Source organism: Pelophylax lessonae (assembly GCF_965119305.1).
Source record: "Pelophylax lessonae genome assembly, chromosome: 5".
NCBI lineage: Eukaryota > Metazoa > Chordata > Amphibia > Anura > Ranidae > Pelophylax > Pelophylax lessonae.
Genome location: NC_138772.1, coordinates 272,521,409 through 272,538,729, shown reverse-complemented (window position 1 = coordinate 272,538,729; position 17,321 = coordinate 272,521,409). Strand labels below are relative to the sequence as shown.

The 17,321-nt window shown below is 44.6% G+C and overlaps 1 protein-coding gene across 1 annotated transcript in view; it reads left to right on the top strand.

Annotated features, from left to right (window-relative positions):
* Window positions 1-17,321, top strand: part of PTPN3 (protein tyrosine phosphatase non-receptor type 3) — a 346,819-nt gene that overhangs the window by 291,764 nt on the left and 37,734 nt on the right. The window contains exons 20-22 of the mRNA XM_082257741.1: window positions 1,720-1,810; window positions 14,593-14,654; window positions 16,038-16,184. Of these exons, the coding sequence (XP_082113867.1) occupies window positions 1,720-1,810; window positions 14,593-14,654; window positions 16,038-16,184 (300 nt within the window). The remainder of the gene's footprint in view (window positions 1-1,719; window positions 1,811-14,592; window positions 14,655-16,037; window positions 16,185-17,321) is intronic.

Genomic DNA, 17,321 nt, shown 5'->3' with positions numbered 1-17,321 from the left:
GTAGGGACACAGATGTCAAATAAACATGACAGAGGTTATAATGCTCTCTTACTTTGTCCAAAATAAAAAAAAAATCATTTTTGCTGTTAGTTACACATTCCCTGCATTAAGGAAGAAAACGTCCCACATTTCTTGACACCTCACAACCCTCCAGTACCATTCAGACTGCTTCCCCGCTTCCTGGTTTCCTAAAGACGCAGGCAGCAGCAAGAGCCATAGGCTCCTGCTGCTGTCAATAAAACTCCTGTGAGGAGGGATCAGTGGTGTGGCTTTCTGGCGCTGTGTGTGTCTATGGAGGCACACAGCCAGGCTCCAGAGCACGCATGCACAGGACATTTGGAAGAAGAAGCAGTGGACATCGCTATTAGGGGACCATCAAAGAGGAGGTAAGCAGCTGTTCTGTGCAGTATTATTATACACAGCAGTAAAATCTTTTTTTTTTATTTTAAGAAAAAATAATAGCCCTTAATAACACTTTAACTTGTTATTTTCCTTTGCCTGTTGCATGCAAAAAATTACTTTTCAGCAACCATGTTGCAATTGTATCTCACCCTTAGAAAAGCAGATACACAGAACCACTGATGCCTTTGTAATGTTCCTGTAGCAGAAGAAAATATCATAATCTGTCTCTGGGATGTGCTTCTAAAACCCAGTGAAATCTAAGGACCAATGCACACCAGTGCGTTGATCTGCATTTTAGTGCAGCTGTAAAATGCAGATCAACAGGAGGACATCTGAAAAACAATTATTTCCAATGTGTCCTATTCACACTATAACACTGTGCATGCATGTCAACATACATTAAAATGTTCTCTTCTGAAAGAGGTGATCCCTAATGCCACACATCCAGGCAGTCCTACGATGGTGATGACAGTGACAACCTCAGCCTGGACTCCAACCAGGCCATGCCTCCAACGCGTTTCACTCCGCCCCCCTGGAGCTTAATCAAGGGGTTCAAAATGTATGCCAACGGACGTTAGCGTGCAATAAACGCAACTAAAATGGGTGTAAATGTACATGCATTTTCCATACATTTTAGCTCAAGTCAGTGTAAATTGGCCCTATTACTTAGGTAGCAAATTCAACAAAATAGTCATCATTAGACCCCACACATTCTGCCTTTTCTCTCTAAATAATGGGGTCAGTCATGAGCTACTGCTTTCCAGCTGAATATTGCAATGTTTATTGGGAGATACCATGAATTTTTAAGCAAAACACTTGCACGTGGCATTTTAGGGTAATTCAGAACATTTTATTAGCAAAGCTTTGAAGCCCAAACCTCTATTATCAGCAATTTTAACATATGAGCCAAAATGTAGTGTTGTAGCCAGGAATACATGTTGATTCAATGGTAAACTATATACACGGACACGGGATTTGTGTTTATGGGATACAATTCAGTCAAGAACTGTTGCAGATATGATACATAAGATGACTTATTATGTAGCTGAGTGGTAAAACTATAATTACATTTTACACACATTTTGTTGCTCTTACAGCACAGTGTCTGTGTTTGATTCTAAAACTTGTCATGACAAGCCCTTTTTCCTTTACTCAAAAAAATGGCTAGATAAAACAAACAGATTTATACATGTTGATACAGCTTCAGATGCATCAGTGTTCTCCTTATTTTCTCTTTCTTCCAAATATTATAAAGGAAGGCAAACAAGTTATAATATTTAGGCACTATGTTTACTGTAATTGTTAACTGTCTTGTAGCAACTATATCGAAAGAAGCCTGGGCTTGCTATCACACATGCGAAAACTGGCCAAAATATGGATAAAAACAGATATAAAGATGTTTTACCATGTGAGTAACTAAAACATTTCTCATTTATTTGTCATTGGGACATATGTTGTTCTGAGAATAATTCTAACTATGTTTATGATTAAAATTGGTGCAATAAAAGACTCTGCTAAGTGACATTTCTTGTATCCATTCAAGTGACAATAAAAGTTAGAAAAAATACTCCCAAGTAAGATCCGTCGGGTCTGCCTTCTAAGAGGGGAATCAGTCCGCTGATCCTCGCTGAGCAGGCGGATAGCTAGTCTGTGTCTGCTTATGCAGAGCAGACACAGACACAGCCCGCCTCTCCTCTATGGGGACTCGGATTTAAATGGACCACCTGTCTGTTTACACCTGACTGCCATCCAGTCCACCAGACGGATGGGCATCGGGTCCCCCTCTGTCTGTTTTTAGTGGATTGGATATCGACGGGTGACAACGGACACATGTACGTTGATACCTGCCACACCATAGAGGAGACTTGAGGGTCTGATCGGGCCACCCATGTGAATGAGACCTTAATGTTTATAATAGTCTCCTGGCTCTAACTGTTATACATGATTTAGATGAAATAATAACTCCATTTAACTGCTCCTGCTCAGCATATGATAGCTAAGCAGGTCTGAATGGCTGTAGCTCATTTGTCTTTCTATTTCACTTTCTACCTTCCCTTGTTTCATTTCTTTCCATTACCTTACATTTTCTTTGCCTAACTTTATTCATCAGCTTTTTTTTTACTTCTTAAAATGCAACTGTGTCCAAAATTAAAAAGTGACAGATATGATACAGTCTCTCACTATTCGTAACACAGCAGTCCTCCCGTAACTTTGTTTTTTTTTTTTTTTTACCTTGTGATCTGGCAGGTAAGTCTTATTTTTTCAACTCCCTTTAATAGACCAAGCTATCCAGCAAAAGTGGGCTGAGTCAAATCATTTAACACTGACAGGGTGCTTACAACAATCAGCTTTTCTCTTACGTCCTCCGACAGTCGCCGCCCCTTCATAATCTTCACCAATGGGTAATTGACCTTTGCTCCGTAGGAGTAGCTAGGCAACAAGATTTGTTAATATCAAAGCTTTTAGCATATCACACCCCTAGGGGGCGGTCCCCTCAGTCAATTCCTCCCTGCTTCCAGCATTCTCAACTCAGTTTTCAATTGCCTAGCTTAGGAGTAGCTGGCTGTTCCTGTGCTGGGGCTTTCAGTCTCAGCCTTCTATCCTCTTTTTGATTTTATTTCAAGTATTTTTTCTCTTTCTTTTACTTAGCTGTTTTTTTCTCAGCATTAGTTTAGTTTTGTTCGGATGAAGATGATCATGCGGAGCTGGGTCTCGGACTGGCCACCCTCGAGACCAGGGCTGAGTGCCAGGGGTTTCCCCAGCCTGCCATCGAGCGTTCAGCTCAGGTTTCCCTGGCATATTGAACAACCCATCCCTGTTCGCTGCAGGGATGCTGCCTGTGAGGTGGCTACCTCACCGGACGCCATTTGCGGTTTCGCACCGCAGTCCACTGCGTCCTGGCTGCGACACTCCCTGTCCTCAGTACAGCGGTTTGGTCGCTAGAGAAGGCTCCCCACGCCATCCGGAATGGTAAGTGTTTTTCTATGTGGGGACCTGTCTGTTTGGGTGTCAGTCTGTGACTGTGTTACCCGCATGTCTGTGTAAGTGCTGAGCTCCCTGTCAGATTCCTGTGATAGCTGCCTTTCTGTGGGCTGCGGGGGGGCTCTCCCGCTCTGCTGTGTGAGATGTATGGGGCAGACTGGGCTCAGACATGCGGCGACCGCTGATGCGGCCCGCCATTTTTTTCGGCTAACTGTGGTGACCGGCCCTGTGTGGTACAGCGCGGTGTTTTGGCGCCAAACGCCGCCATTTTGGCGGCGATCGCTCATACAAGCACATGTCGGCGCCATTTTCTTATTGCCTAAATTCCCTCAGCCGAGCGGCCATGTTTGTGAAGCCTTCATAGGCTATATAGGGCGGTCAGTCATTGCATCACTTCCTTTTTCTTTCAAAAACATTTTATTAAATTTCTTGGTGAACATGAACATGTAAATAACAGTGGATTTACAAGGACCGTATAATACAATGCAAATTAATATTAGACATGTAACAAGGTCAATAGCAAAAGGGAGACTTAAGAACTCTTAAGATTTGAGGGGAGAGAGGAAAATACAATATCATCACAGAAAAAAGTGAATGAATAGGTAACTGTTATGGGGGGGACACAGTAAACATATTGTGAATTAAACAGAATGTGTAAATCACATGGGAATCCGTCCCATAATCCAGACACCCCCAAAGGGGATCATGCTGTGTCCGGTTCACGGGAGGGCTCCACGGAGATGGGCCGTGTATTTTCTAAATAAGAAAGAGCGGATAATAGATGGAGGGGGAAAAAGATAAAAAAAAAAAAAAAAAAAAATAATAATAGGGGGACCCTCTTATAGTATTAGCGAAAGGAAGCTATTTAGGATCACTTCCTTTTTCACTGGAACAGCGATCGGTGGCAGCAGCTGTGTGGTCTCTCCAGGTTTTTACCTTCCTTATCCTGTATTTCCTTGCTCAGTGCTCCTTATCCCTGCGGGGATCGGTACATCCAGTAGTGTGCGGTGGGCTGCGCTCGCCGCGGTCTTAAAGGGGCAGTCCTTTATTTCAGTTGATACTGGGGCATGGATTCTCAGGATTGCAAGTTTCCTTCCACCCTGGTGGGGGGCCAAGGGGCTGCTGCATCCCCCGAGGGGGCTGATCTGGCTGCTGTTGTAGCGAACTTGGCTTCTCAGGTGCAGATGCTAATGGCTGATCGATCCGCAAAACGGCCCAGGTTATCTATTTCCTCTGATTCAGAGGGCGATGGGGCTGCAATGGCTGCAGTGCCCTTCTCAGGGTCTCGTTCATCTCTGGACCTTGTGGGGTCTGAGGGGGAGGCTGAGGTAGAAGGAGTTGATACTTCTCTCCCTGGCTCGCCTGAAGAGCTTGGACTCATGGATGAGTTGAGTACTTCTATCAAGGAAACGCTGCGTCTGCAGGATGAACCAAGTCCTCCTGCTTTGATGTCCTCCTATGGGACACAAAGGAAGCACAAAACAGCGCAGGTTTTTCCCTGCCCTGCGGAATTTCAGCGTGCTGTTGATGAGCAATGGCGCAATTTAAAGAAGCCCTTTACTGTGCCAAGTAAGTTCAAGCTGCGTTATCCATTTACACCCACCACTGATGAGCGTTGGTGTGTGCCGCCTCAGGTGGATCACGCGGTGGCAGTTTTGAATAAATCTACTGCGATTCCTGCTGAGGATACCCCGGTGTTCCGGGACCCTACGGACAGGAGATTGGAGTCTCTGGCCCGTCATGCTTATACGGTTGCTGGTTCTATGCTGAAGCCTATTTTTGCTTCCATTATGGCAGCCCAAGCTATTGCGGATTGGACGCAGGTGCTCAGGCGCACCCTGGTGGCTGACTCTGCTCCGCCGACAACATTGGCTATGGTAGATCAAATTCATCAGGGTGTCATGTATTTGTGCGATGCAGACTTGGATTTGGTCCCTTTGGCTGCATGCCTCTCCAGTGTAGCGGTATTGAACCGTCGCCTGATATGGCTGAAATGTTGGTCGGTTGACCAATCCTCTCGCAAGACTCTAGCTAATCTTCCCTACGCGGGATCTCGCCTTTTTGGCGAGTCTTTGGATACTCTGATAAAGGGAATTTCCGGGGGTAAGAGCACTCTCTTACCCCACACTCACAAGAATAAGTCTGTTCGCGGTAAGAAGAATACCTCGTTTAGGCCCTCTCAGGGGTCATTTCGTGCCTTTCGGTCGCAATACAAGGGAAAGTCCTTCAAGGACCAAGGCTCCCAGAAGAAGCCGTGGGCAGGTAAGCAGAAGTCCGGCCAGTCCGGGTCCGCTGCCCATACCAATTCGGCCTGAAGGGGCGCCCTCACCCGGTTCTGGGGTGGGGGGACGTTTGCTCGGTTTTCTTCAACCCTGGCTGGCCCGCATTCGGGACAGGTGGGTTCAGGAAATCGTTCGATCTGGATACAAGATCGCGTTTCTCTCTCGGCCGGCGAGCAGATTTTTTCCCTCAAATCTTCAGCTGTCTCCGGAGCGTTTGCAGGATCTGCACCTGGCGGTGCGGGACCTGCGGGCCCAGGGAGTGGTGGTTCTGGTGCCTCATCGGGACAGATTTCGGGGGTTCTACTCCAATCTATTCACTGTGCCCAGAAAGGAGGGCAAGGTACGTCCGATTCTGGACTTGAAAGCTCTGAACCGCTTTGTGCGGGTTCGCAAGTTCCGTATGGAATCCCTGCGCTCGGTGGTGGCTGCCCTGGTTCCGGGGGAACTCATGGCCTCCATCGACTTGAAGGATGCGTATCTTCACATCCCCATTTTCGAGGGTCACCAGAGGTACCTTCGATTCGCCATTGCGGAGGATCATTACCAATTCGTGGCGTTACCCTTCGGTCTCGCTTCGGCTCCGCGGGTTTTCACCAAGGTGCTTGCGCCGGTCCTGGCTTTATTGAGAGCCCAGGGCATCTCTGTCTTGGGGTATCTGGATGATATCTTGCTTCGGTCTGCGACCAGTCAGGGCCTGGTGAACGACCTGTCCACCACGATGCAGACTCTGCAGGAGTTTGGTTGGACGATAAATTTTCCAAAATCAACGTTGTGTCCGTCGGTTCGTCTTCCCTACCTGGGGATGATCCTGGACTCTGCTCAAGCGAAGGTCTTCCTGCCGGAAGACAAGCTCCGGACACTTCAGGACGAGGTCAGGTCCCTCAGGGACACTCAGTGCTCGTCCCTCCGGACATGTATGAGGTGTCTGGGATTGATGGTCTCGGCTTTCGAGGCGATTCCCTTCGCCCAGTTTCACACGCGGGGTCTTCAGGCAGAGATCTTGGCCAAGTGGGACGGGCGTCCGCAATCTCTGGATCTGCGGATTTCGTTGAGCCGCCACACCCGAAGGGGTCTTTTTTGGTGGCTCCAGTCCCCGGCGGTGTCGGGGGGCAAGTCCTTTCGTCCTTTGTCATGGACGGTGATCACCACGGATGCCAGCCTGTCGGGCTGGGGTGGTGTTCTGGGCGTTCTGTCCGCCCAGGGAACTTGGTCGGAGGAGGAATCCTCCCTTCCGATCAACATTCTGGAATTGCGAGCAATAAAGCTTTGCCTTCTGCATTGGTCGGAACGGCTTCAGGGCCGTCCGGTTCGGGTTCAGACGGACAATGCCACAGCGGTGGCCTACATCAACCATCAAGGGGGCACCAGGAGTGCCCGTGCGGCTCGGGAAGTAAACGGCATTCTGTTGTGGGCCGAGACGCACGTCCCAGCGATAACGGCTGTGCACATTCCGGGGGTGGAGAACTGGCAGGCGGACTATCTGAGTCGCCAGACCCTGGACCAGGGAGAGTGGTCCCTTCACCCGGATGTCTTCCAGAAGTTGTGCGCGAAGTGGGGTCTTCCGGATGTGGACCTGTTCGCGTCTCGTCTGAACAACAAGGTGGAAAGGTTCGTGGCAAGGACGCGCGATCCGCGGGCGGACGCCCCGGACGCGTTGGTGGCACCCTGGCATTAGTATCGCCTGATGTATGCCTTCCCCCCCTTCCCTCCTTCAACTGTTGTCCAGGTTCCTTCGCAGGTTAACCTCGGAACCGCATACGGTGATTCTAGTGGCTGCCTCGCCGGTCTTGGTACGCAGACCTCGTAAATCTGGCAGTCGACGCTCCGTGGCGTCTGCCGCTTCGAGAAGACCTTCTGTTGCAGGGACCGATATTCCATCCTGCTTTACAGTCGCTGGCTTTGACGGCATGGCTGTTGAGAGCCAGGTCCTGAGGGATAGGGGTCTCTCCCCTGAGGTCGTCCCTACTTTGATTAAGGCTAGAAAAGCTTCTTCCGGTAAGATATATACTACCGTACTTGGAAAGCGTACTTCGCTTGGTGTGAGTCCAGGGGGTTTTCTCCGTGCTCATACTCAGTGTGGAGAGTGTTGGCTTTCCTCCAAACTGGAGTGGACCAGCGTTTGGCGCTGGCCACGATTAAGGGTCAGATTTCTGCGCTGGCCGTTCTTTTTCAGCGCCCAGTGGCGTCTAATTCGTTGATTCGCACTTTTGTTCAAGGGGTGCGACACTTGGTCCCTCCTAGGAGGGAGCCTTTGCCTCCATGGGACTTGAACCTTGTTCTGTCCGTGTTGCAACATGCCCCTTTTGAAAAGATCAGGGAGATCTCGTTGTCTCTGTTGTCCAAAAAGGTTGCCTTTTTGGTGGCTATAACTTCAGCTCGTAGGGTGTCGGAGCTGGTGGCTTTGTCCTGCAGCTCTCCCTACTTGGTGATTCACTTGGATAAGGATCCATCCAAATTGGAGAGGATCTAATATGGTAAGAGAACTCTCACGTAGAGAAACATATTGGATCTACCTGACTGATGTTCTCCATCCCAGAGGTTTGAACGTCGAACTGGACGTAAACTGCTTCATAAGTGATTATTGATAGCATTTTGCGTTCAGTGATGGACGGACATAATGACACTGAGTATTAATTAGGATCCACACCACCATAAGTGGGGGTGTGTGTTTCCCATTAGCTTGCCACCCATAATATATTTGTTTGAGTTTTTTTGGATGGTTGGATTGGAGATACCCCATTGGGTTTGGGCAATTCCGTGATCATAGTTATTCCTTTTAGCTCGGGAAATTTTTGTGAACCCGTATCACAGGATGTGAGCTCTTCGAGCACAACAGATAGTATCTAACTTTGTAAAACATTTTTTTATCATTTTTTAATTGTTTTTTAAAATATATATAGCTATGAGCCCCTCCTAAGGACGGGCCTATGGCTTATTAGGATTTTACATTTATATTTATATTTATGAATTTATTCTAATATGTATGGGTTTTATATATTTATAACCTCATACCATTGCACATTTTAATGTTAGTGTGTATGATTATTGTTATCTTTAAGTATATGTATTTCTTAGCCTTGCATTGACCCGTTCTGATTGACATATGGAGATGTATGTTGGGCCATTATTTAGGCTAGGTTTGCGAAATTGGTGGCATATCAATATATATATGTAAAAATTTTTTTTTTTTTAAATACTTTCAGTTATTATGTACACATTCGTTCTAATAGGGCAGAACAGTGTGGTTAGACGTTTAGATGGTTATTATGATATATTATATTGGAATAATGAAAAACAGCCACCAATTTCGCATAGAGATACATCTAACTATGTTGATATTGCTTCGTATTATATTTATTTGAGCCAAGAGAGATACAGGATGTGTACCCATCTATGAGGCAGTAATGCCACTATGAATTATGATGTTTGCAATATCGGCAGGAATAAAGAAAATAAATGGCGGCTTAAGATGCTACATAGCTTGCTATACATATATCCCCCAGTAGATGGCAGACCGCAACAGCTGTGGCAGTGCTGAAGCGGTTAATGCCGATCAGGGAGAAGGGATATAAGGGAAGTGGCGTGACCGCGCAAGCACGCCCTCCGTTGAAGTCTGCTGACGAAACGTACGTCAGGGCGGTGACTTGCGCGGTCACCCTAGCAACAGGACGCCGTCTGGTCTCGAGGAACTTCCGGGACGCCGCTGAGTGAGCGGGAGACAAGCGGCTGGACGGTAATCCGATGCTGACAATAATACTATGTTTTTTTTAATTCTTTTGTCAATGTAAGTGTGATGGGAGAGGATTTTGAATAAAGGTGCATGTTTTTTACCAAGCAATACTGCCCTATTGTGCATCTGTCTTTCACTCCCCATATGCTTCGATGACTGAGAATATATTCGATCTGATTGTGAAGCGGTCTGAAGCAAAGATAGAGTCCGTGGAGGATTTACATGCTTAATGTACAGCAAGTCCTGGTAAGAGCATTACCATTGGGGTGCACGTGGTGAGGTGGAGGCATATCCCTGGCAGCTAGATATAGATGTTGGTGTTTGCTATTCCCTTTCACTGAAAGGTCACCTGGTGATGGACTGTTTGGACTTTCATGGACTTCAGACATTATATTATTGATGATGTCAGCACTGTCAATACAGTGTTTATTCACATATTTTTATGATATTTAGTTATTAGCGCTGCTTGTGTTTATTAATTTCGATTGATATGCACCTTATTTTATATTGTTTGTTTTAAGGCAGCCGCTTTTTATTTCTTATGTGTTATCTTATGGTGTATATGCACATGAGGTTCATCCATTGATCTAAGCGCTGGGTGATTGGGCTATCAGTTTTTTCTGAACGCTCAGTCCTTTTTTTATACTTGGATAAGGTGGTCTTGCGACCTAACCCCTCCTTTCTTCCGAAGAGGATCTCGGAATTTCACCTAAATGAGGACATTGTCTTGCCTTCGCTTTGCGCGAAGCCTAAGCATCCGAAGGAGGTGGCTTTGCATGCCTTGGATGTTGTTCGGGCGATCAGGGTTTACCTGTCTTCGACTAAGTCCTTTCGCAAGTCGGATTCCCTATTCGTCCTTCCAGAGGGACCTCGGAAGGGCATGGCGGCGTCGGCTGCTACCATCGCCAAATGGATCAGACAGACAATTGTGCAAGCCTATGCTTTGAGGGGGAAGGTTCCTCCTTTCCCTGTGAAGGTGCACTCTACCAGATCTCTGAGTACGTCTTGGGCCTATCGTCATCAGGCTTCTGTGGCCCAGGTGTGTAAGGCGGCGACTTGGTCGTCCGTTCACACCTTCTCAAAATTTTACAAAGTGGATGTTCAGGCATCGGCAGATGCTTCCTTTGGCCGTAAAGTTCTTAGTGCGGCAGTGCCTTAGGGTCCCTTGTTTGGGCCCTTGGCTGTTGGGGTGTTTTTATCCCTGGGTTACTTGTTCTTCCTGGGTTGTTTCCTGTTGCCAGTTTGGTTCTCTTACTTTGGTAAGGTTCCTTTCTCTAATGTGGGTACTGCGTTGCTTTATGCGTGGCTGCGTTTTTTCCCACCCTTCATGTCTACACTGCTCTGGGACGTCCCATTGGTGAATATTATGAAGGGGCGGCGACTGTCGGAGGACGTAAGAGAAAACGGAATTTTTGTAAAATCTTACCGTAAAATTCCTTTCTCTGAGTCCTCCAACAGTCGCCGCCCCCGCCCCTCTTTTGGGGTTTGTTTATGTACTCTACTGCTATGCTACCAAACTGAGTTGAGAATGCTGGAAGCAGGGAGGTATTGACTGAGGGGACCGCCCCCTAGGGGTGTGATATGCTGAAAGCTTTGATATTAACAAATCTTGTTGCCTAGCTACTCCTACGGAGCAAAGGTCAATTACCCATTGGTGAAGATTATGAAGGGGCGGCGACTGTCGGAGGACTCAGAGAAAGGAATTTTACGGTAAGATTTTACAAAAATTCAGTTTTATTCGTTTGTGTAAAACCATTATCCCAAAAAGAAAAAAAAAAAAAGCTATTGCTGTAACAGGTTTAACCACTTGCCTATAGGGCCAATTCTGAAAATTTTCTCCTGCATGTAAAATTCTGCATTTTTTGCTAGAAAATTACTTAGAACCCCAAACATAATATATTTTTTAGGAAGAGGCTATAGAGAATAAAATTGTTATTTTTTTAAGTCACACGATATTAGAGTAGTGGTTTTTCAAATGCAATTAAAAAAAATACACAATATAATACCCAGTTGTTTGGTAAAAGTTAACAGATGATGTTACGCTGAGTAAATAGATGCCCAACACATCACGCTTTAAAATTAAGTACGTCCGTGGAATGGCGACAAACTACTGTACTTAAAAATCTCTATAGGTGATGCTTTAAAAGCCTCTATAGGTACCCAGTTTAGAGTTATTGCTCTTGCTATAATGTTCATGGCGATACTTTACATGTGTGGTGTGAACAGCATTTACATATGCGTTCGCCTTTGCACATGAGCACAGGGGGGCGAGGGCGCTTAATTTTTTTTCTTTATTGAATTTTCTATTATACTGTACCTTTAAATGGGTTGGATCAGATACTTTCATGTGCCAGTAATGACTTGTTTACATCTGAGCAAAAGCAGAAGTAACAAAATCCTTGGCACTTCCGGTTTCTTAGACCATAGAGATGATGAGAGAAGTTCCTGTCCTCGGTCATTTCTATGGTAAGCCGGCAGAACCACTGGCTTCAGTCCCAGACTTTCCGGTGGAACAGGTGAGCCCGGAAAGATGGCAGGTGGGGGACAGATCCCCTTCTGCCCCATGTAAAAGTTATCCAGAGGCTATTTAACCACTTGGAATGCTTTTACTTTATTCAGCATCAGCAGCTGAAAAAAAATACTGCTGCAGTCATGGCCCAATATAACCACTTCAACCCATGGACACGTACGGGTACATCCTGTGGGTGGGAAGCGGTTAAATTGTTACTTATGTAAAGTCAATCTAAATCTACTAGTCCATCTAATACCATCCTCTCCACTGATTGACAATGCTGGTGCCCATTGGTGGCTACATTGCTCCTCCATATAGAGGAGCGAGGGACTATAGATAAGTTCTAGTTTACACCAGAGTGGTGTATTTTTGTGTTAATAATTAATTTTTGTGTTAATAATTAAGTTTAAAACATGTATATTATGAGCATTCTGCACACATTGCTTTTTGTAACCATATCAAATGACAATAATAGAGAGCACAATCCTCTGTTAATAACCAAGTTGGAAAGAAATACAGAATTCACAGCCTGCTGGCATTTCAACTGGACTAAACTTTTAGGCTGGCCATACAAGAGGCTTTTTTTTTGTTCAAAAATAAAACAAAACGACTCGATTACCCCATCCACACATTCAAGGTGGATGGAGGAATCACTACAGCTGAATTATTGTATTCTAACAGGTGGGAGACTTTCCCTACAATCAGAATACACTGATCAGCACCAGTATATATACAATATCTCACAAAAGTGAGTACACCCCTCACATTTTTGTAAATATTTTATTATACCTTTTCATGTGACAACACTGAAGAAATTACACTTTGCTACAACGTAAAGTAGTGACTGTACAGCTTGTATAACAGTGTAAATTTCCTGTCCCCTCATAATAACTGAACACACAGCCATTAATGTCTAAACCGCTGGCAAGAAAAGTGAGTACACCCCTAATTGAATATGTCCAAATTGGGCCGATTAGCCAATTTTTTCTCCCCGGTGTCATGTGACTCATTAGCGTTACAAGGTCTCAGGTGTGAATGGGGAGAAGGTGTGGTAAATTTGGTTTTATCGTTCTCACGCTCTCATATTGGTTACTGGAGGTTCAACATGGCACCTCATGGCAAAGAACTCTCTGAGGGTCTCAAAAAAATGAATTGTTGCTCTACAAAAAGATGGCATAGGCTATACGAAGATTGCCAAGACCCTGAAACTGAGCTGCAGCAAGGTGGCCAAGACCATACAGCGGTTTAACAGGACAGGTTCCACTCAGAAGAGGCCTCGCAATTGTCAACGTAAGAAGTTGAGTGCACATGCTCAGTGTCATATCCGGAGGTTGTCTTTGGGAAATAAGCGTGTGAGTGCTGTTAGCATTGCTGCAGACGTTGAAGGGGTGGGGGGTCAGCCTGTCAGTGCTCAGGCCATACGCTGTACACTGCATCAAATTGGCCTGCATGGCTGTCGACCCAGAAGGTAGACTCTTCTAAAGATTATGCACAAGAAAGCCTGCAAACAGTTTGCTGAAGACAAGCAGACTAAGGACATGGCTTACTGGAACCATGTCCTGTGGTCTGATGAGACCAAGATAAACGTATTTAGTTCAGATGGTGTCAAGCGTGTGTGGCGGTAGCTAGGTGAGGAGTACAAAGACAAGTGTGTCTTTGGTATAGTTAAGCATAGTGGTGGGAGTGTCATGGTCTGGGGCTGCATAGTTGCTGCAGTCACTGGGGAGCTACAGTTCATTGAGGGAACCATGAATGCCAACATGTACTGTGACATACTGAAGCAGTACATGATCCCCTCCCTTCGGAGACTCGACTGCAGGGCAGTATTCCAACATGTTAACCCCAAACATACGTCCACTGCTTTGCTAAAGAAGCTGAGGGTAAAGGTGAGGCTAAGCATGTCTCCAGACCTACATTAAACCCTATTGAGCATCTGTGGGGCATCCTCAAATGAAAGGTGGAGGAGCGCAAGGTCTCTAACATCCACCAGCTCCGTGATGTCATCCTGGAGGAGTGGAAGAGGACTCCAGTGGCAACCTATGAAGCTCTGGTGAGCTGCATGCCCAAGAGGGTTAAGGCAGTGCTGAAAAATAACCCTGGCCACACAAAATATTGACAGTTTGGGCCCGATTTAGACATTTTGACTTAGGGGTGTACTTTGCTTTGTTGCCAGCATTAAGTTATTTTGAGGGGACAGCAAATTTACACTGGTATACAAGCTGTACACTCAGTACTTTACATTTTAGCAAAGTGTCATTTCTTCAGTGTTGTCACATGAAAAGGTATAATAAAATATTTACAAAAATGTGAGGGGCGTACTCACTTTTGTGAGATACTGTAGACAAAGAGAACATTTTTCAACAGTCTGGTTGTACACAAATTGATTGATAGAAATGTAAACAAGTGAACATTTAGAAGAGAAACACTAGACTCAGGCACCCTCTCAAGAAATATTTTTATTGCAGTACCCATTCCAGTGAGGTGGAATTACGTGCCCAAGAAGAAACAATAGTGGACACCAGATATTATACCAAAGACCCAGGCTATTTTAAGCTACAAATAAGGAATTGTTTTTCTGAGGATATTGCTAGTCTGAAGATTAACACAATAAAAGAATATCAACTGTTTAAAGGGCTGTATTTAATATAAAGATACATTTTATTTCATTATGATTCTATCTACAGATGATGCTACCAGAGTGCTCTTACAGGAAACTGAGGACTACATCAATGCTAGTTATGTAAATGTAAGTTATTGCATGTTACTGTAAAAGTGTTTGTATGGGTTCACTGTCAAACTCTTATGGGATTCAAAGGAAATGTTTAGAAATATGACTAGCATGCCCATCTTAGCTAGCTCTCCACTGGGTTCTTGTCAGTTATAAATAAAGCCAGAGCTCCAGGCTCCTTCAGAAAAAAATTTAAAGTCAGCAGTTAATACTGTAGCTGCTGACTTTAAAATATTAAGACACTTGCCTGTCCACGAATCCAGCAGTGTCTTCACCCTAGCCAATTTTTCAATCGGCGCTCAGGTGCTGCTGCCATCTCCGCTAAGAGAAACCAGCAGTGAAGCCTCGCGGCTTCACAGCCAGTTCCCTACTGAGTGCGCTTTGTGAATGGCCCAGTGGCGGGGGAAGGAGGAGGGGGAGCCAAACATCTGGCTGATTTTTCGGGGGCGAACTTAGCCAGAAGTGGTAGCGAGTGCCTGTCAAAACCATGTACCTGCTCCCTCTGAAAGATGCTAAATGTGGCAGCAGAGAGGGGGGGGGGGAGGCAAACAAGCTGACTTTCACCTTTTGGGTCGAGCTTCGCTTTAAGTTGCCTCCTGTCACAAATATACATAGTACAATTAATAGAACTCTTAGTGTTTGGCTAAAGCCGGCCATAGACAGTTAGAATCTAGATTTGAGATTTGAACCATGTATGGGCAGACTGATTGTACCAAAGTCAATCCTTCAATCGACTTTAGTACAAGCAGCATGTTGGATTTTTAGGATGTGATTATTGCCTGAAAATAATAGAAAATCATATCATCAATGGCTGACATACTCAGTTGGCTTACAGCTGAACTATACACAAAATATTAAAGATGAGAAAACTATCATGAAAACACTCCACAAGGGGAACATTTGTTTCAAATAATACGTGAACTAATTAGTGAAATTAGTGTTACAATTGTAGCTGGTTAGACAAGGCCTTTGAGATAATTATATATAAATAGGTTTTAGGACAATGAATTATTAATAGCTGAGCAATTAATTGGTTCACCAGTCTGGTACAAAAGGGAAGAACAAAACGTTTTAAAACTCCTTATTATCGTGTGCATGCATTTTCATTTTTTGAGGACTTTTTAAATGGTTGCTCGGCTTTCAAATAAAAAATGTAACTATAATCCTATTCTTGGCATCATATTTACAGAGTCAGAGACTGGTAAAGAAAACCTTTTTTCATTTACAACTGTCTTCCTGAAGATTAGGGACTCGTGCCTTGTCTGTTGGTTGTACCTTTGACCAGTTAAGACTGGAGAATAAACAGTACATTTGAACAAAGACTGTCCATCTTATCTTTTGATTATAAAGTGCTCTGTTACATGGTACATCGTGATCATAAAATATTGTTTGTATTTTCAGATGGAGATCCCATCGACTAATATTGTAAACAAGTACATTGCTACTCAAGGACCCCTTCCACATACATGTGCACATTTCTGGCAGATGGTTTGGGACAACAGATTATCCCTTGTTATCATGTTAACAACATTAACTGAACGAGGAAGGGTAGGTGTTTAAAATGTTTAGAAGTTGCAGCATTATGTATGATTTATGGGCCATTATGTAAGCTTATGTCCCTTGCAATAATCAGTTAGTCCAGGGGAACTCTTAAGCACAATAATGTGCACTAAATGCTTCAGAAGTGCTTATTATATTTTGCACAGGTTTTCCAATAAATTAAACAGAACAGTCATTTCCTTTATTTAAAAGGGGACACCTATTTCACCACACATGGTCTGTAGTCAAACCCTAGTCAAAAGGTCAAAAGTAAGATATGTTGTGGTGGAATGTGATTTATTTTTGCATTCTCTGTTATAAATGTCTGTGGACAGCCTGCCTCATTGTGGTCAATTTTGATTAGAGATATTGATTAAAATGTAACAAAATTATGGCTGCTGAAAGTTTGAATGAGCACTGCTAAGTATCAAACATTCTTACATGGTAATTTTCAGTTAGTAGTAAGTCATTAGTAGTAGGGTACTTTATATTTATGCATTACAAAATGTCAGATTCCTAAGGCTTCATGTACACAGGATGTTTGAAAACCACTTCTGAACGCTGGAACTTGACAGCTATTAACCAACAGTTAAAAACTACTGTTTTGCCACTTATACATGCCACGTTAAGCAGTGTTTATGAGGGTTTGCCTTTAGAAGCGCTTGTTACAGATGACCTCATTAGACCCTCCCAAGTGCCCACAATGCAGGTAAACTCTCTCCCTCTCTTGCAAATTCTGTTTTTCCCTTTGTAAATGGTCAGAATGGTTACGACTAAGCGGAAGATTCCGTGAAACGCGTCAACCGCCGTGCTTTTCCCATGTCTCTGACTGCTGTGGTTACACATTGGATGTGTTTTTAATTTTTGGATTTCAATAAAATTTGGACTTTTACCATTTGCACTTTCACCCAGTTGTGCGGCTCCTTGTTTCCTCCCATTGTTGCTGTTCTGGATTGCGGATCCTTGCCTGCACCTGTGCTGGATGTGCTTGGGATTGCCCCCTTACACGCTTGCAGAAACGTTTCCCCCTTCAAAATGCCTATAAACAAAAATGCTTATAAATGTGAGTTATCGCGTTTAGACGCGTTCATATGCTTTTACAAGCATTTGACATTTCAAATGCCACTAAACTACCATCCTGAATGC